The sequence below is a fragment of the Rhinoderma darwinii genome, chromosome 4 (genome assembly GCF_050947455.1).
Source record: "Rhinoderma darwinii isolate aRhiDar2 chromosome 4, aRhiDar2.hap1, whole genome shotgun sequence".
In the NCBI taxonomy this organism is placed as follows: domain Eukaryota; kingdom Metazoa; phylum Chordata; class Amphibia; order Anura; family Rhinodermatidae; genus Rhinoderma; species Rhinoderma darwinii.
In genome coordinates this window covers 35946148-35967483 of record NC_134690.1, presented here as the reverse complement: position 1 = coordinate 35967483, position 21336 = coordinate 35946148, and the positions used below count along the sequence as shown (strand labels likewise).

The 21336-nt window shown below is 45.6% G+C and overlaps 1 protein-coding gene across 1 annotated transcript in view; it reads left to right on the top strand.

Moving 5' to 3' along the window:
* Positions 1-661: 661 nt before the first annotated feature.
* LOC142760397 (uncharacterized) overlaps positions 662-21336 on the top strand; it is a 45838-nt gene continuing 25163 nt past the window's right edge. Inside the window, exons 1-3 of the mRNA XM_075863583.1 lie at positions 662-690; positions 1202-1240; positions 4558-4608. Of these exons, the coding sequence (XP_075719698.1) occupies positions 662-690; positions 1202-1240; positions 4558-4608 (119 nt within the window). The remainder of the gene's footprint in view (positions 691-1201; positions 1241-4557; positions 4609-21336) is intronic.

The window sequence follows — 21336 nt, the reverse complement described above, 5'->3', positions numbered from 1 at the left end:
ATTAGAATCTAATTTATAATATTTCCTGACTCGTGAAAAAAATTAAAAAAATTAGAACAATGTTTAATCACCTATACACTAATTGTTTAACTAAAAAAAAACAACATTTTTTTCTAGCGTCACATTCCCTTTAACAGAGGCAGAGTGAAAGCAGACCTCGGGGCCTTTATTAGGGCCCTGGGCTGCCATTACAACCATCAGCACCCTACGATCGCGTTGTGGGAGGAAGACGAGGTGTCGGACGGGGCCGCTCCCTCTCTTTAAACTTTTTTTTTTACCGCAGCATTTGACGGTTTACACGGCCAGGAACATTGCGATCGCTGTTCCTGGCCGTTAGTACTGGGTGTCAACTGTAATACACAGCTGATACCCACAGCATATGGAGTGGGCTCAGCGCGTGAGCCCCCTCGATACATCACCTTCAGCCCCACGACGTGCTATTACGTTGTTCTGCGCAAAGGGGTTAATACCCTAGACCACAAAGGAAGTTACCCCTTCACTACCTGGAATTTAACATTCGATGGCCTATTCTTAGAATGTTTGATCTGTGTGGGTCTGACCGGGGTCTAATCTGCACAGAAACGGCCCTGTACATATGAGTATGGCTATGCCTTACAGGAAGGAGATGCCTTGAGCTGTAGTACCAGGCACAGTAGATCATATGGACGAGCCCCTGTGCCTGAGTAAACAGTAAACCATATGCAACGTTCCTGATAAGGACGGCTGTACTTGATAGAGCCGATGTCCCTCGATTGGTGGTAGTTTTAAAGTTTGGGGCTCCACGAATCAAACTGTAATGACATAACTGTATGGTGATGTGGGGGTATTATTCAGTTAGTGTATGGTGGTATTCACTGTATGGGGGTATTATTCAGTCACAGAAAGCAGTAGGCATTGATAGTAATGAAAAATGCTTTTGCCTCCTGGGGTGTGGAGGCTTTATGAAAAAATGTTCTAGACACAACCCTGTTTTTATGTAGGATCCCTTTTGACATCACCACTCACGTTTTCCCATCAGGCAATCAAAGCCCAGGGAAAATATACCATATATAAAAGCTGCAATCTGATTGGTTGCTATGAGAAACTCCTCCTCCTTGTATCGACTGTTTCGTATATTATAACAGAGAACAATAGTATATTTTATATTCCTTTCAAGAACAATTATGTGTAATATTGGTATTTTTTTTTATTTCTTAAACAGTTGGAGGAAGAAAGTTGAGGAGACGGAGGTGTATTTCTGGTAATTATCTTATTGAATAATGAGCCTATTTCTCTAGTGTTGGATATAGGAATCTTCCATGTAGATGATATATGAGTAATCCCGGGGTGAGTGCTAATATGTCTACATAAAGGACGATAATACGGTATCATCTATGGGAATATATATATATATAGATTCCATTATTTAAGTGTGTTTATCTAGGAGAGACATATTATACTAGTATAGAAAGCTCGTTACACGGGTTTGCTAGTAAAAGGAATGATAAGTATTTATAATTGTGCTCTTTGAGAACGACGTTCTTCATTACAGGGTCGTCTTACTTCAGGGTTTTGCCTTCTTAACGCCTTGTTTTGGGAAGTGGTTTCTCGTTGTTCCTGGCGTTCCTCTGCACTCATAGTTGCTCTTCTTATTCTCTGAGCCAAATATATATATATATGATGGTTATCAGCATTGTGCCTTTTATAAGTGAGCATGATCACACGTAGCAGCTGAGGGACAATCCTGATAATCAATATATATTATTGGATAACTCTAATGTAAAGAATTGTGTCCTGGTATTTTTTTTGAGATATGGGAATTGCATGCATAGTAATTCCTTAATTACTCCTAAAAATAAGAAAATCTTGAATCAAATCAAAAATGATTGACAAAAATCTAGATTTTCTTTTTTTTGAAAAATCGACCAGCTCTACACCCAGTGATAACTCTGAGTACAGATAATGTAGATGTTACATGCAGTCCTATGTAACACCACAGATAACACAGTGATAACTCTCTGAGTACAGATAATGTAGTAGATGTCACCTGCAGTCCTATGTAACACCACAGATAACACACTGTGATAACTCTTAGTACAGATAATGTAGTAGATGTCACCTGCAGTCCTATGTAACACCACAGATAACACACAGTGATAACTCTCTGAGTACAGATAATGTAGTAGATATCACCTGCAGTCCTATGTAACACCACAGATAACACACAGTCATAACTCTGAACACAGATAATGTAGTAGATGCACACACAGAAATATATACACTTACAGATACAGGGGCGTAGCTAAAGGGCCCTGGAGCAAAAATTCAGCTTGGACCCCCTACTCCTTCCTAACAGCACCAGACCCCTGCGCACACCTTACCCAGCCGCCTTGCACGACAGACCCCATGAATGCCTCCACAGTATAATGCCTCCCATAGCTGACCCCACAGTATAATGCCCCATAGCTGTCCCCACACGGTATAATGCCCCCATAACTGCCCACACACAGCATAATGCCCCCATAGCTGCCCACACAGTGTAATGCCCCATAGCTGCCACATACAGTATAATGCCCCCCTTAGCTGTCCTATACAGTATTGCGACCCATAGCCCCCCCATAGAGTATAATGCACTCCATACAATATAATGCCCTATACAGTATAAAGCCCCCTATTGCCGCCACATACAGTATAATGCCCCCATACAGTATAATGACACCCATAGCTGCCCCATGCACTATAATGTCCAATATAGTATAATGCCCCATAGCTGTCCCATACAGTATCATGCCCCCCATTGCTGCCACATACAGTATAAAGCCCCCAAAGCTGTCCCATACAGTATAATGCCCCCATACAGTATAGTGCCCCCATACAGTATAATGCCCACCATAGCTGCCACATACAGTATATTGCCCCCATACAGTATTTTAAACCCCCTTATAGCTGCCCCATACAGTATAATGCCCCCAATAGCTATCCAATACAGTATAATGCCCTCCATATAGTAAAATGCCTACTTAGCTGTCCTATACAGTATAATGCCCCCATACAGTATAATGCCCTCCATTTCTGCCACATACAGTATAATGCCCCCATACAGTATAATGCCCCCTATAGCTGCTCCGTACAGTATATTGCCCACATACGGTATAATGCCCCCTATAGCTGCCCCATTCAGTATAATTCCCCCATACACTATAGTGCCCTACATAGCTGCCACATACAGTATAATGCCCTATACAGTGTAATGCCCCCTATTTATGCACAGTACAGTATAATGCCCCCATAGCTGTCCCATACAATATAATGCCCCATACAGTATAATTCCCCCCTTAGCTGTCCTATACAGTATAATGCCCCCATACAGTATTATGCCCTACATTACTGCCACATACAGTATAATGCCCCCATACAGTATAATGCCCCCTATAGCTGCCCCATACAGTATAATGCTCCCCATACAGTAGAATGCCCTCCATAGCTGCCACATACAGTATAATGCCCCCCTTAGCTGTCCTATAAGGTATAATGCCCCCATACAGTATAATGCCCCCCTTAGCTGTCCTATACAGTACAATGCCCCCATACAGTATAATGCATCCTATAGCTGCCCCACACAGTATAATGCTCCCCATACAGTATAATGCCCTCTATAGCTGCCGCATACAAAATAATGCCCACATACAGTAAAATGTCACCTTTAGCTGTCCTATACAGTATAATGCCCCCCATACATTATAATGCCCCCTTAGAAGTCCCATATAGTATAATGCCCCCCATACAGTATAATGCCCCCTCAGCTGTCCTATACAGTATAATGCCCCATATAGCTGCCCCATAGATTATAATGCCCCCATAGCTGTTCCATACAGTATAATGCCCCCCATATAGTATGATGCCCCCTCAGCAGCTACCATATGAGCCCCCCTCCCATACCCAGTATAATGCCCCCATATGTACATACCTAATAGAAAAAAACAAAATTACTTACCTATCCCCATTCCCATGATGGGTGGAGAATCCTTCTCCTCCGGTCTGTGCTGTGAGTGACTCACTACATCGCGCCTGCCTGCGCCGAGCCGCTCGCGGCACAGTGAATACTGGAGCAGGACTCCAGCATTGCACTGAACTGTATTTGCGTCCTGAGTTCGCAAATACAGTTGGAAGAGCGGTCAGCATTGGGTGGCAACGGGGCCCTGCGGGCTCCACAGGCTTGGGGGCCCGGTCGCAGCTGCGACCGATGCGATATCTATAGCTACGCCACTATACAGATACATATATAGGCACTCAGACACACACACACACACACACACACACACTCACACAAACAAAGACACACATACCCACATACTGGAATTTATACACACACAAACACTCAGACTCACAGACAAATGGAGGCACAAACAACAGACAGACTGAGCACTCACATCTCTTTCCTCACAGGCTTCTTGCAGGTCGGGCTGTGGGCAGAGCTAACTGTGCCTCGGACACCACATCCTTGCCAAATATGATAGATGATTTTTTTGGTAGGTTTCAGTTTTGTTATTCTAACTGGATTTGTATTTTCTCCTCCAGGCCATCAGAATTTGGAGATGATCCTTTTTGGATTACCATTGAGGGAATACCGTAAGTCTGTAGAACAAAAAGGATTATATTTTTCCTGTCAAAATGACGGACACTTCGGCGGAGCCCAGCTGACCCATTAAAAGTCAATGGCGTCTGCAGGGCACCACTGGTATTCTTAGTGCAATAGATCCAGCATGGTGGTATTATTCAGTCACTACATGGTGGTATTATTCAGTCACTGCATGGTGGTATTATTAAGTCACTCTATGGTGGTATTATTTAGTCACTGTACGGTGGTATTATTCAGTAACTGTATGGTGGTATTATTTAGTCACTGTATGGTGGTATTATTCAGTCAGTGAATGGTGGTATTCAGTCACTGTATGGAGGTATTATTCAAATACTGTATGGAGGTATTATTCATTGGCTGTATGGAGGTATTATTCATTGACTGTATGGAGCTACTATACAGTCACTGTATGGTGGTATTATTCAGTTACTGTATGGAGTTATTATTCATTTACTGTTTGGAGCTATTATTCAGTCACTGTATGGTGGTATTATTCAGTCAGTGTATGGTGGTATTATTCAGTCACTGTATGGAGGTATTATTTAGTCACTGTATGGAGGTATTATTTAGTCACTGTATGGTGGTATTATTCAGTCACTGTATGGTGGTATTATTCAGTCACTCTATGGAGGTATTATTCAGTCACTGTATGGATGTATTATTCAGTTAGGCGGAATTCACACGACAGGGTTTCCCGGCCGGGTGCCGGCCGTTCATAAATCGGCCGGCACCCTGCTGCATTAGGAACAATAGAACCCTAATGGGGCTATTTACACGACCAATTTTTTGACGGCCGGGAAAACCGGCCGTCAAAAAATGGGACATTCCCTATTTTCGGCCGGGTACCCGGCCGCCCGGCTCCCATAAAAGTCTATGGGGCCAGGTAATACACGGCCATCACCGGAATATGTCCTGAGTGATGGCCGGGTCTACCGTCGCTCGCGCACTCTCTCTCCTCCTCCTCACAGTGCAGTGTGCATGTGAGGAGGAGGAGGAGGGTCTTTTTTTGCACCCTGTAGGAGTCGAAATCCCCAATCCCCGACCGGGGATTGGTGATTCCGCTACAGGAGAAGTGCGTGACTACACTGTCCATATATGGACACAGCGAAGTCACTCACTTCTGCAGCGGAATCCCCCGACTCTATGGTCGGGGATGCCGCTACAGGAGAAGTAAGTGACTACACTGTCCATATATGGACACAGCGATGTCACTCAATTCTGCAGCGGAATCCCCGACTCTATGGCCGGGGATGCCGCTACAGGAGAAGTAAGTAACTACACTGTCCATATATGGACACAGCGATGTCACTCACTTCTGCAGCTGAATCCCCGACTCTATGGCCGGGGATTCCGCTACAGGAGAAGTGAGTGACTACACTGTCCATATATGGACACAGCGATGTCACTCACTTCTGCAGCGGAATCCCCGACTCTATGGCCAGGGATTCCGCTACAGGAGAAGTGAGTGACTACACTGTCCATATATGGACACAGCGATGTCACTCACTTCTGCAGCGGAATCCCCGACTCTATGGCCGGGGATTCCGCTACAGGAGAAGTGAGTGACTACACTGTCCATATATGGACAGTGACGTCACTCACTTCTGAAGCAGAATTCCCGACCTGTGGCAGGGAATTCCTCTCCAGGAGAAGTCAGTGACTCCACTGTCCATATATGGACATTGAAGTCAGTGACTTCTCCTGGAAGGGGGGGATGGGTGCAACCTACAGGGGGCTGTGTGGCATCACCTACATGGGACTTGGTGGCATCACCTACAGGGGGCTTGGTGGCACTACCTACAGGGGTCCTGGTGGCACCACCTACAGGGGGCTGAGTGGCATCACCTACAGGGGGCTGGGTGGCATCCCCTACAGGGGGCTGGGTGGCATCGCCTACAGGGGGCTGGGTGTCATCGCCTACAGGGGGCTGGGTGGCATCGCCTACAGGAGGCAGGGTGGCATCGCCTGCAGGGGGCTGGGTGGCATCGCCTAAAGTGGGCTGTGTGGCATCACCTACAGGGGGCAGGGTGGCATCACCTACAGGGGGCAGGGTGGCATCGCCTGCAAGGGGCTGTGTGGCATCGCCTGCAGGGGGCTGTGTGGCATCGCCTGCAGAGGGCAGGGTGGCATCGCCTACAGGTGACTGTGTGACATCGCCTACAGGTGGCTGTGTGGCATCGCCTACAGGGGGCTGGGTGGCATCACCTACAGGGGGCTGGGTGACATCACCTACAGGGGACTTGGTGGCATCACCTACAGGGGACTTGGTGGCATCACCTACAGGGGACTTGGTGGCATCACCTACAGGGGACTTGGTGGCATCACCTACAGGGGACTTGGTGGCATTACCTACAGGGGGCTGTGTGGCATCACCTACAGGGGGCTGTGTGGCATCACCTACAGAGGGCTGTGTGGCATCACCAACAGGGGGCTGTGTGGCATCACCAACCGGGGGCTGTGTGGCATTACCTACAGGGGGCTGTGTGGCATTACCTACAGGGGGCTGTGTGGCATTACCTACAGGGGGCTGGGTGGCATTTATCTATCAGGGGGGCTGTGGCATTATCTACAAAGGGCTGTGTGTGGCAAAAAATGTAAATAAAATTCATCCGATTTTAAAACGGACAGGGAAAAAAACGGATGCAAATCGGGTCCATATCGGCCGGTAAAAACGGCAACTCGGCCCGGAACGGATGCAAACCGGATGCAAACCGGCCGGGAAAATCGGCCAAAAACGGCCGATTTTCCCGGCCGACACTCGGACCCTGTCGTGTGAATGAGGCCTTAGTGTATGGTGGTATTATTCTGTCAGTGTCTGCAGCTATTATTCAGTCAGTGTATGGTGGTATTATTCAGTTACTGTATAGTGGTATTATTCAGTCACTGTATGGTGGTATTATTTAGTCACTGTATGGTGGTATTATTTAGTCACTGTATGGAGGTATTATTCAGTCAGTGAATGGTGGTATTATTCAGTTACTGCATGGTAGTATTATATAGTCACTGTATGGAGGTATTATTCAGTCAGTGTATGGTGGTATTATTCAGTTACTGTATGGTGGTATTATTCAGTCACTGTATGGTGGTATTATTTAGTCACTGTATGGTGGTATTATTTAGTCACTGTATGGAGGTATTATTCAGTCAGTGAATGGTGGTATTATTCAGTTACTGCATGGTAGTATTATATAGTCACTGTATGGAGGTATTATTCAGTCAGTGTATGGTGGTATTATTCAGTTACTGTATGGTGGTATTATTCAGTCACTGTATGGTGGTATTATTTAGTCACTGTATGGTGGTATTATTTAGTCACTGTATGGAGGTATTATTCAGTCAGTGTATGGTGGTATTATTCAGTTACTGCATGGTAGTATTATATAGTCACTGTATGGAGGTATTATTCAGTCAGTGTATGGTGGTATTATTCAGCTACTATATGGTGGTATTATTTAATTACTGCATGCACACCTTACCCAGCCGCCTTGCACGACAGACCCCATGAATGCCTCCACAGTATAATGCCTCCCATAGCTGACCCCACAGTATAATGCCCCATAGCTGCCCCTACACGGTATAATGCCCCCATAACTGCCCACACACAGCATAATGCCCCCATAGCCGCCCACACAGTGTAATGCCCCATAGATGCCACCACTCAGTATAATGCCCCCCATAGCTACCTCCACAGTATCATACCCCCCATGGCTGCCCCCACAGTATATTGCGACCCATAGCTGCCCCATACAATATAATGCCCCCATAGAGTATAATGCACTCCATACAATATAATGCCCCATACAGTATAATGCCCCCTATTGCCGCCACATACAGTATAATGCCCCCATACAGTATAATGACACCCATAGCTGCCCCATGCACTATAATGTCCAATATAGTATAATGCCCCATAGCTGTCCCATACAGTATCATGCCCCCCATTGCTGCCACATACAGTATAAAGCCCCCATAGCTGTCTCATACAGTATAATGCCCCCATACAGTATAGTGCCCCCATACAGTATAATGCCCACCATAGCTGCCACATACAGTATATTGCCCCCATACAGTATTTTAAGCCCCCTTATAGCTGCCCCATACAGTATAAAGCCCCCAATAGCTATCCCATACAGTATAATGCCCTCCATATAGTAAAATGCCCCTTAGCTGTCCTATACAGTATAATGCCCCCATACAGTATAATGCCCTCCATTGCTGCCACATACAGTATAATGCCCCCATACAGTATAATGCCCCCTATAGCTGCTTCGTACAGTATATTGCCCCTATAGCTGCCCCATTCAGTATAATTCCCCCATACACTATAGTGCCCTACATAGCTGCCACATACAGTATAATGCCCTATACAGTATAATGCCCCTATATCTGCACAGTACAGTATAATGCCCCCCATAGCAGTCCCATACAATATAATGCCCCATACAGTATAATTCCCCCCTTAGCTGTCCTATACAGTATAATGCCCCCATACAGTATTATGCCCTCCATTACTGCCACATACAGTATAATGCCCCCATACAGTATAATGCCCCCTATAGCTGCCCCATACAGTATAATGCTCCCCATACAGTAGAATGCCCTCCATAGCTGCCACATACAGTATAATGCCCCCCTTAGCTGTCCTATACAGTATAATGCCCCACACAGTATAATGCCCCCCTTAGCTGTCTTATACAGTACAATGCCCCCATACAGTATAATGCATCCTATAGCTGCCCCACACAGTATAATGCTCCCCATACAGTATAATGCCCTCTATAGCTGCCACATACAAAATAATGCCCACATACAGTAAAATGCCACCTTTAGCTGTCCTATACAGTATAATGCCCCCCATACATTATAATACCCCCTTAGAAGTCCCATACAGTATAATGCCCCCCATACAGTATAATGCCCCCTCAGCTGTCCTATACAGTATAATGCCCCCATACAGTATAATGCCCCATATAGCTGCCCCATAGATTATAATGCCCCCCATAGCTGTTCCATACAGTATAATGCCCCCCATATAGTATGATGCCCCCTCAGCAGCTACCATATGAGCCCCCCTCCCATACCCAGTATAATGCCCCCATATGTACATACCTAATAGAAAAATAATAACATAATTACTTACCTATCCCCATTCCCACGATGGGTGGAGAATCCTTCTCCTCCGGTCTGTGCTGTGAGTGACTCACTACATCGTGCCTGCCTGCGCCGAGCCGCTCGCGGCACAGTGAATACTGGAGCAGGACTCCAGCATTACACTGAACTGTATTTGCGTCCTGAGGACGCAAATACAGTTGGAAGAGCGGTCAGCACTGGGTGGCAACGGGGCCCTGCGGGCTCCACAGGCTTGGGGGCCCGGTCGCAGCTGCGACCGATGCGATCTCTATAGCTACGCCACTATACAGATACATATATAGGCACTTAGACACACACACACACACACACATACCCACATACTGGAATTTATACACACACAAACACTCAGACTCACAGACAAATGGAGGCACAAACAACAGATAGACTGAGCACTCACATCTCTTTCCTCACAGGCTTCTTGCAGGTCGGGCTGTGGGCAAAGCTAACTGTGCCTCGGACACCACATCCTTGCCAAATATGATAGATGATTTTTTTGGTAGGTTTCAGTTTTGTTATTCTAACTGGATTTGTATTTTCTCTTCCAGGCCATCAGGATATGAAGATGATCCTTTTTGGATTACCCATGAGGAAATACCGTAAGTCTGTAGAACAAAAGGGATTATATTTTTCCTGTCAAAATGAGGTACACTTCTGCGGAGCCCAGCTGACCCATTAAAAGTAAATGGCGTCTGCAGGGCACCACTGGTATTCTTAGTGCAATAGATCCAGCATGGTGGTATTATTCAGTCACTACATGGTGGTATTATTCAGTCACTACATGGTGGTATTATTAAGTCACTCTATGGTGGTATTATTTAGTCACTGTACGGTGTAATTATTCAGTCACTGTATGGTGGTATTATTCAGTCACTGTATGGTGGTATTATTCAGTCACTGTATGGTGGTATTATTCAGTAACTGTATGGTGGTATTATTTTGTCACTGTACGGTGGTATTCAGTCACTGTATGGAGGTATTATTCAAATACTGTATGGAGGTATTATTCATTGACTGTATGGAGGTATTATTCATTGACTGTATGGAGCTACTATACAGTCACTGTATGGTGGTATTATTCAGTTACTGTATGGAGTTATTATTCAGTTACTGTTTGGAGCTATTATTCAGTCACTGTATGGTGGTATTATTCAGTCAGTGTATGGTGGTATTATTCAGTCACTGTATGGAGGTATTATTTAGTCACTGTATGGAGGTATTATTTAGTCACTGTATGGTGGTATTATTCAGTCACTGTATGGTGGTATTATTCAGTCACTGAATGGTGGTGTTATTCAGTCACTCTATGGTGGTATTATTCAGTCACTGTATGGAGGTATTATTGAGTTAGGCAGAATTCACACGACAGGGTTTCCCGGCCGGGTGCCGGCCGTTAATAAATCGGCCGGCACCCGGCTGCATTAGGAACAATAGACCCCTAATGGGGCTATTCACACGACCAATTTTTTGATGGCCGGGAGAACCGGCCGTCAAAAAATGGGAAATGCCCTATTTTCGGCTGGGTACCCGGCCGCCCGGCTCCCATAGAAGTCTATGGGGCCGGGTAATACACGGCCATCACCGGAATATGTCCTGAGTGATGGCCGGGTCTACTGTCGCTCGCGCACTCTCTCTCCTCCTCCTCACAGTGCAGAGTGCATGTGAGGAGGAGGAGGAGGGTCTTTTTTTGCTCCCTGTAGGAGTCGAAATCCCCAATCCCCGACCGGGGATTGGGGATTCCGCTACAGGAGAAGTGCGTGACTACACTGTCCATATATGGACACAGCGATGTCACTCACTTCTGCAGCTGAATCCCCGACTCTATGGCCGGGGATTCCGCTACAGGAGAAGTGAGTGACTACACTGTCCATATATGGACACAGTGACGTCACTCACTTCTGAAGCGGAATTCCCGACCTGTGGCAGGGAATTCCTCTCCAGGAGAAGTCAGTGACTCCACTGTCCATATATGGACTTTGAAGTCAGTGACTTCTCCTGGAAGGGGGGGATGGGTGCAACCTACAGGGGGCTGTGTGGCATCACCTACAGGGGACTTGGTGGCATCACCTACAGGGGGCTTGGTGGCACCACCTACAGGGGGCTTGGTGGCACCACCTACAGGGGGCTGGGTGGCATCACCTACAGGGGGCTGGGTGACATCACCTACAGGAGGCTGGGTGGCATCACCTACAGGGGGCTGGGTGGCATCGCCTACAGGGGGCAGGGTGGCATCGCCTACAGGAGGCAGGGTGGCATCGCCTGCAGGGGGCTGGGTGGCATCACCTACAGGGGGCAGGGTGGCATCGCCTACAGGGGGCAGGGTGGCATCGCCTGCAAGGGGCTGTGTGGCATCGCCTACAGGGGGCTGGGTGGCATCACCTACAGGGGACTTGGTGGCATCACCTACAGGGGACTTGGTGGCATCACCTACAGGGGACTTGGTGGCATCACCTACAGGGGGCTGTGTGGCATCACCTACAGGGGGCTGTGTGGCATGACCTACAGGGGGCTGTGTGGCATCACCAACAGGGGGCTGTGTGTCATTACCTACAGGGGGCTGGGTGGCATTACCTACCAGGGGGGCCACGTGGCATTATCTACAAAGGGCTGTGTGTGGCAAAAAATTGAAATAAAATTCATCCGATTTTAAAACGGACAGGGAAAAAAACGGATGCAAATCGGGTCCATATCGGCCGGTAAAAACGGCAACTCGGCCCGGAACGGATGCAAACCGGATGCAAACCGGCCGGGAAAATCGGCCAAAAACGGCCGATTTTCCCGGCCGACACTCGGACCCTGTCGTGTGAATGAGGCCTTAGTGTATTATGGTATTATTCTGTCAGTGTCTGTAGCTATTATTCAGTCAGCGTATGGTGGTATTATTCAGTTACTGTATGGTGGTATTATTCAGTCACTGTATGGTGGTATTATTTAGTCACTGTATGGTGGTATTATTTAGTCACTGTATGGAGGTATTATTCAGTCAGTGAATGGTGGTATTATTCAGTTACTGCATGGTAGTATTTTATAGTCACTGTATGGAGGTATTATTCAGTCAGTGTATGGTGGTATTATTCAGTTACTGTATGGTGGTATTATTCAGTCACTGTATGGTGGTATTATTCAGTCACTGTATGGTGGTATTATTTAGTCACTGTATGGTGGTATTATTTAGTCACTGTATGGAGGTATTATTCAGTCAGTGAATGGTGGTATTATTCAGTTACTGCTTGGTAGTATTATATAGTCACTGTATGGAGGTATTATTCAGTCAGTGTATGGTGTTATTATTCAGTTACTGTATGGTGGTATTATTCAGTCACTGTATGGTGGTATTATTTAGTCACTGTATGGTGGTATTATTTAGTCACTGTATGGAGGTATTATTCAGTCAGTGTATGGTGGTATTATTCAGTTACTGCATGGTAGTATTATATAGTCACTGTATGGAGGTATTAGTCAGTCAGTGTATTGTGGTATTATTCAGTTACTATATGGTGGTATTATTAAATTACTGCATGCACACCTTACCCAGCCGCCTTGCACGACAGACCCCATGAATGCCTCCACAGTATAATGCTTCCCATAGCTGACCCCACAGTATAATGCCCCATAGCTGCCTCTACACGGTATAATGCCCCCATAACTGCCCACACACAGCATAATGCCCCCATAGCTGCCCACACAGTGTAATGCCCCATAGATGCCACCACTCAGTATAATGCCCCCCATAGCTGCCTCCACAGTATCATACCCCCCATGGCTGCCCCCACAGTATATTGCGACCCATAGCTGCCCCATACAATATAATGCCCCCATAGAGTATAATGCACTCCATACAATATAATGCCCCATACAGTATAATGCCCCATTATGCCGCCACAGACAGTATAATGCCCCCATACAGTATAATGACACCCATAGCTGCCCCATGCACTATAATGTCCAATATAGTATAATGCCCCATAGCTGTCCCATACAGTATCATGCCCCCCATTGCTGCCACATACAGTATAAAGCCCCCATAGCTGCCACATACAGTATAATGCCCCCCTTAGCTGTCCCATACAGTATAATGCCCCCATACAGTATAATGCCCCCCTTAGCTGTCCTATACAGTATAATGCCCCACACAGTATAATGCCCCCCTTAGCTGTCCTATACAGTACAATGCCCCCATACATTATAATGCATCCTATAGCTGCCCCACACAGTATAATGCTGTGTATGTAAGTGTTTTACTGTGTGTTTACTAGTGTATGTAAACCTACTACACTGTGTGTTAGCTCAAAAAATGGCGACACACAGTGTAGGAGGTTTGACCGTTCAATCCCCTCGTTTCTCCCGGCACTAGCCAGGATAAAGGAGGGGGGATTCTGAGAGCTCACTAGAGCGAGTGAGTTTTCTCAAATTTTGCAGCATAAAGCAATGTGGTTGCTTTACCACATGCAATGCTGCAATTTTGGGAATTGCTCCATCTAGTGACCAGCACTGGGAAATATTATAAATTAGAATCTAATTTATAATATTTCCTGACTCGTGAAAAAAATTAAAAAAATTAGAACAATGTTTAATCACCTATACACTAATTGTTTAACTAAAAAAAAACAACATTTTTTTCTAGCGTCACATTCCCTTTAACAGAGGCAGAGTGAAAGCAGACCTCGGGGCCTTTATTAGGGCCCTGGGCTGCCATTACAACCATCAGCACCCTACGATCGCGTTGTGGGAGGAAGACGAGGTGTCGGACGGGGCCGCTCCCTCTCTTTAAACTTTTTTTTTTACCGCAGCATTTGACGGTTTACACGGCCAGGAACATTGCGATCGCTGTTCCTGGCCGTTAGTACTGGGTGTCAACTGTAATACACAGCTGATACCCACAGCATATGGAGTGGGCTCAGCGCGTGAGCCCCCTCGATACATCACCTTCAGCCCCACGACGTGCTATTACGTTGTGCTGCGCAAAGGGGTTAATACCCTAGACCACAAAGGAAGTTTCCGCTTCACTACCTGGAATTTAACATTCGATGGCCTATTCTTAGAATGTTTGATCTGTGTGGGTCTGACCGGGGTCTAATCTGCACAGAAACGGCCCTGTACATATGAGTATGGCTATGCCTTACAGGAAGGAGATGCCTTGAGCTGTAGTACCAGGCACAGTAGATCATATGGACGAGCCCCTGTGCCTGAGTAAACAGTAAACCATATGCAACGTTCCTGATAAGGACGGCTGTACTTGATAGAGCCGATGTCCCTCGATTGGTGGTAGTTTTAAAGTTTGGGGCTCCACGAATCAAACTGTAATGACATAACTGTATGGTGATGTGGGGGTATTATTCAGTTAGTGTATGGTGGTATTCACTGTATGGGGGTATTATTCAGTCACAGAAAGCAGTAGGCATTGATAGTAATGAAAAATGCTTTTGCCTCCTGGGGTGTGGAGGCTTTATGAAAAAATGTTCTAGACACAACCCTGTTTTTATGTAGGATCCCTTTTGACATCACCACTCACGTTTTCCCATCAGGCAATCAAAGCCCAGGGAAAATATACCATATATAAAAGCTGCAATCTGATTGGTTGCTATGAGAAACTCCTCCTCCTTGTATCGACGGTTTCGTATATTATAACAGAGAACAATAGTATATTTTATATTCCTTTCAAGAACAATTATGTGTAATATTGGTATTTTTTTTTATTTCTTAAACAGTTGGAGGAAGAAAGTTGAGGAGACGGAGGTGTATTTCTGGTAATTATCTTATTGAATAATGAGCCTATTTCTCTAGTGTTGGATATAGGAATCTTCCAAGTAGATGATATATGAGTAATCCCGGGGTGAGTGCTAATATGTCTACATAAAGGACGATAATACGGTATCATCTATGGGAATATATATATATATATATATAGATTCCATTATTTAAGTGTGTTTATCTAGGAGAGACATATTATACTAGTATAGAAAGCTCGTTACACGGGTTTGCTAGTAAAAGGAATGATAAGTATTTATAATTGTGCTCTTTGAGAACGACGTTCTTCATTACAGGGTCGTCTTACTTCAGGGTTTTGCCTTCTTAACGCCTTGTTTTGGGAAGTGGTTTCTCGTTGTTCCTGGCGTTCCTCTGCACTCATAGTTGCTCTTCTTATTCTCTGAGCCAAATATATATATATATGATGGTTATCAGCATTGTGCCTTTTATAAGTGAGCATGATCACACGTAGCAGCTGAGGGACAATCCTGATAATCAATATATATTATTGGATAACTCTAATGTAAAGAATTGTGTCCTGGTATTTTTTTTGAGATATGGGAATTGCATGCATAGTAATTCCTTAATTACTCCTAAAAATAAGAAAATCTTGAATCAAATCAAAAATGATTGACAAAAATCTAGATTTTCTTTTTTTTGAAAAATCGACCAGCTCTACACCCAGTGATAACTCTGAGTACAGATAATGTAGATGTTACATGCAGTCCTATGTAACACCACAGATAACACAGTGATAACTCTCTGAGTACAGATAATGTAGTAGATGTCACCTGCAGTCCTATGTAACACCACAGATAACACACTGTGATAACTCTTAGTACAGATAATGTAGTAGATGTCACCTGCAGTCCTATGTAACACCACAGATAACACACAGTGATAACTCTCTGAGTACAGATAATGTAGTAGATATCACCTGCAGTCCTATGTAACACCACAGATAACACACAGTCATAACTCTGAACACAGATAATGTAGTAGATGCACACACAGAAATATATACACTTACAGATACAGGGGCGTAGCTAAAGGGCCCTGGAGCAAAAATTCAGCTTGGACCCCCTACTCCTTCCCAACAGCACCAGACCCCTGAACACACCTTACCCAGCCGCCTTGCACGACAGACCCCATGAATGCCTCCACAGTATAATGCCTCCCATAGCTGACCCCACAGTATAATGCCCCATAGCTGTACCCACACTGTATAATGCCCCGATAACTGCCCACACACAGCATAATGCCCCCATAGCTGCCCACACAGTGTAATGCCCCATAGATGCCACCACACAGTATAATGCTCCCCATAGCTGCCTCCACAGTATCATGCCCCCCCATGGCTGCCCCCACAGTATATTGCGACCCATAGTTGCCCCATACAATATAATGCCCCCCATAGAGTATAATGCACTCCATACAATATAATGCCCTATACAGTATAATGCCCCCTATTGCCTCCACATACAGTATAATGCCCCCATACGGTATAATGACACCTATAGCTGCCCCATGCACTATAATGTCCAATATAGTATAATGCCCCATAGCTGTCCCATACAGTATCATGCCCCCCATTGCTGCCACATACGGTATAAAGCCCCCATAGCTGTCCCATACAGTATAATGCCCCCATACAGTATAGTGCCCCCATACAGTATAATGCCCACCATAGCTGCCACATACAGTATATTAACCCCATACAGTATTTTAAGCCCCCTTATAGCTGCCCCATACAGTATAATGCCCCCAATAGCTATCCCATACAGTATAATGCCCTCCATATAGTAAAATGACCCCTTAGCTGTCCTATACAGTATAATGCCCCCATACAGTATAATGCCCTCCATTGCCGCCACATACAGTATAATGCCCCCATACAGTATAATGCCCCCTATAGCTGCTCCGTACAGTATATTGCCCCCATACGGTATAATGCCCCCTATAGCTGCCCCATTCAGTATAATTCCCCCATACACTATAGTGCACTACATAGCTGCCACATACAGTATAATGCCCTATACAGTATAATGCCCCCTTTATCTGCACAGTACAGTATAATGCCCCCCATAGCTGTCCCATACAATATAATGCCCCATACAGTATAATTCCCCCCTTAGCTGTCCTATACAGTATAATGCCCCCATACAGTATTATTCCCTCCATTACTGCCACATACAGTATAATGCCCCCATACAGTATAATGCCCCCTATAGCTGCCCCATACAGTATAATGCTCCCCATACAGTAGAATGCCCTCCATAGCTGCCACATACCGTATAATGCCCCCCTTAGCTGTCCTATACAGTATAATGCCCCACACAGTATAATGCCCCCCTTAGCTGTCCTTTACAGTATAATGCCCCCATACAGTATAATGCAACCTATATCTGCCCCACACAGTATAATGCTCCCCATACAGTATAATGCCCTCTATAGCTGCCACATACAAAATAATGCCCACATACAGTAAAATGCCACCTTTAGCTGTCCTATACAGTATAATGGCCCCCATACATTATAATGCCCCCTTAGACGTCCCATACAGTATAATGCCCCCCATACAGTATAATGCCCCCTCAGCTGTCCTATACAGTATAATGCCCCCATACAGTATAATGCCCCATATAGCTGCCCCATAGATTATAATGGCCCCCATAGCTGTTCCATACAGTATAATGCCCCCCATATAGTATGATGCCCCCTCAGCAGCTACCATATGAGCCCCCCTCCCATACCCAGTATAATGCTCCCATATGTACATACCTAATAGAAAAATAATAACATAATTACTTACCTATCCCCATTCCCACGATGGGTGGAGAATCCTTCTCCTCCGGTCTGTGCTGTGAGTGACTCACTACATCGCGCCTGCCTGCGCCGAGCCGCTCGCGGCACAGTGAATACTGGAGCAGGACTCCAGCATTGCACTGAACTGTATTTGTGTCCTGAGGACGCAAATACAGTTGGAAGAGCGGTCAGCACTGGGTGCCAACGGGGCCCTACGGGCTCCACAGGCTTGGGGGCCCGGTTGCAGCTGCGACCGATGCGATCTCTATAGCTACGCCACTATACAGATACATATATAGGCACTTAAACACACACACACACACACATACTGGAATTTATACACACACAAACACAGACAAATGGAGGCACAAACAACAGACAGACTGAGCACACACATCTCTTTCCTCACAGGCTTCTTGCAGGTCGGGCTGTGGGTAGAGATAACTGTGCCTCGGGCACCACATCCTTGCCAAATATTATAGATGATTTTTTTGGTAGGTTTCAGTTTTGTTATTCTAACTGGATTTGTATTTTCTCTTCCAGGCCATCAGGATATGGAGATGATCCTTTTTGGATTACCATTGAGGAAATACCGTAAGTCTGTAGAACAAAAAGGATTATATTTTTCCTGTCAAAATGACGGACACTTCGGCGGAGCCCAGCTGACCCATTAAAAGTCAATGGCGTCTGCAGGGCACCAGTGGTATTCTTAGTGCAATAGATCCAGCATGGTGGTATTATTCAGTCACTACATGGTGGTATTATTCAGTCACTGCATGGTGGTATTATTAAGTCACTCTATGGTGGTATTATTTAGTCACTGTACGGTGGTATTATTCAGTCACTGTATGGTGGTATTATTCAGTCACTGTATGGTGGTATTATTCAGTCAGTGTATGGTGGTATTATTCAGTCACTGTACGGTGGTATTATTCAGTCAGTGTATGGTGGTATTATTCAGTCACTGTATGGTGGTATTATTCAGTAACTGTATGGTGGTATTATTTAGTCACTGTATGGTGGTATTATTCAGTCAGTGAATGGTGGTATTCAGTCACTGTATGGAGGTATTATTCAAATACTGTATGGAGGTATTATTCATTGACTGTATGGAAGTATTATTCATTGACTGTATGGAGCTACTATACAGTCACTGTATGGTGGTATTATTCAGTTACTGTATGGAGTTATTATTCAGTTACTGTATGGAGTTATTATTCAGTTACTGTTTGGAGCTATTATTCAGTCACTGTATGGTGGTATTATTCAGTCAGTGTATGGTGGTATTATTCAGTCACTGTATGGAGGTATTATTTAGTCACTGTATGGAGGTATTATTTAGTCACTGTATGGTGGTATTATTCAGTCACTGTATGGTGGTATTATTCAGTCACTGAATGGTGGTATTATTCAGTCACTCTATGGTGGTATTATTCAGTCACTGTATAGAGGTATTATTCAGTTAGGCGGAATTCACACGACAGGGTTTCCCGGCCGGGTGCCGGCCGTTCATAAATCGGCCGGCACCCGGCTGCATTAGGAACAATAGACCCCTAATAGGGCTATTCACACGACCAATTTTTTGATGGCTGGAAAAACCGGCTGTCAAAAAATGGGACATGCCCTATTTTTGGCGGGGTACCCGGCCGTCCGGCTCCCATAGAAGTCTATGGGGCCGGGTAATACACGGCCATCACCGGAATATGTCCTCAGTGATGGCCGGGTCTACCGTCTCTCGCGCACTCTCTCTCCTCCTCCTCACAGTGCAGAGTGCATGTGAGGAGGAGGAGGAGGGTCTTTTTTGCTCCCTGTAAGAGTCGAAATCCCCAATCCCTGACCGGGGATTGGGGATTCCGCTACAGGAGAAGTGCGTGACTACACTGTCCATATATGGACACAGCGAAGTCACTCATTTCTGCAGCGGAATACCCGACTCTATAGCCGGGGATGCCGCTACAGGAGAAGTAAGTGACTACACTGTCCATATATGGACACAGCGATGTCACTCACTTCTGTAGCGGAATCCCCGACTATATGGCCGGGGATGCCGCTACAGGAGAAGTAAGTGACTACACTGTCCATATATGGACACAGCGATGTCACTCACTTCTGCAGCTGAATCCCCGACTCTATGGCCGGGGATTCCGCTACAGGAGAAGTGAGTGACTACACTGTCCATATATGGACACAGCGATGTCACTCACTTCTGCAGCGGAATCCCCGACTCTATGGCCGGGGATTCCGCTACAGGAGAAGTGAGTGACTACACTGTCCATATATGGACACAGTGATGTCACACACCCCTGCAGCGGAATCCCCCACTCTATGGCCGGGGATTCCGCTACAGGAGAAGTGAGTGACTACACTGTCCATATATGTGGCATCACCAACAGGGGGCTGTGTGGCATTACCTACAGGGGGCTGGGTGGCATTACCTACCAGGGGGGCTGTGGCATTATCTACAAAGGGCTGTGTGTGGCAAAAAATGTAAATGAAATTCATCCGATTTTAAAACGGACAGGGAAAAAAACGGATGCAAATCGGGTCCAAATCGGCCGGTAAAAACGGCAACTCGGTCCGAAACGGATGCAAACCGGATGCAGACCGGCCGGGAAAATCGCCCAAAAACCGCTGATTTTCCCGGCCGACACTCGGACCCTGTCGTGTGAATGAGGCCTTAGTGTATGGTGGTATTATTCTGTCAGTGTCTGCAGCTATTATTCAGTCAGTGTATGGTGGTATTATTCAGTTACTGTATGGTGGTATTATTCAGTCACTGTATGGTGGTATTATTTAGTCACTGTATGGTGGTATTATTTAGTCACTGTATGGAGGTATTATTCAGTCAGTGAATGGTGGTATTATTCAGTTACTGCATGGTAGTATTATATAGTCACTGTATGGAGGTATTATTCAGTCAGTGTATGGTGGTATTATTTAGTCACTGTATGGTGGTATTATTTAGTCACTGTATGGAGGTATTATTCAGTCAGTGTATGGTGGTATTATTCAGTTAC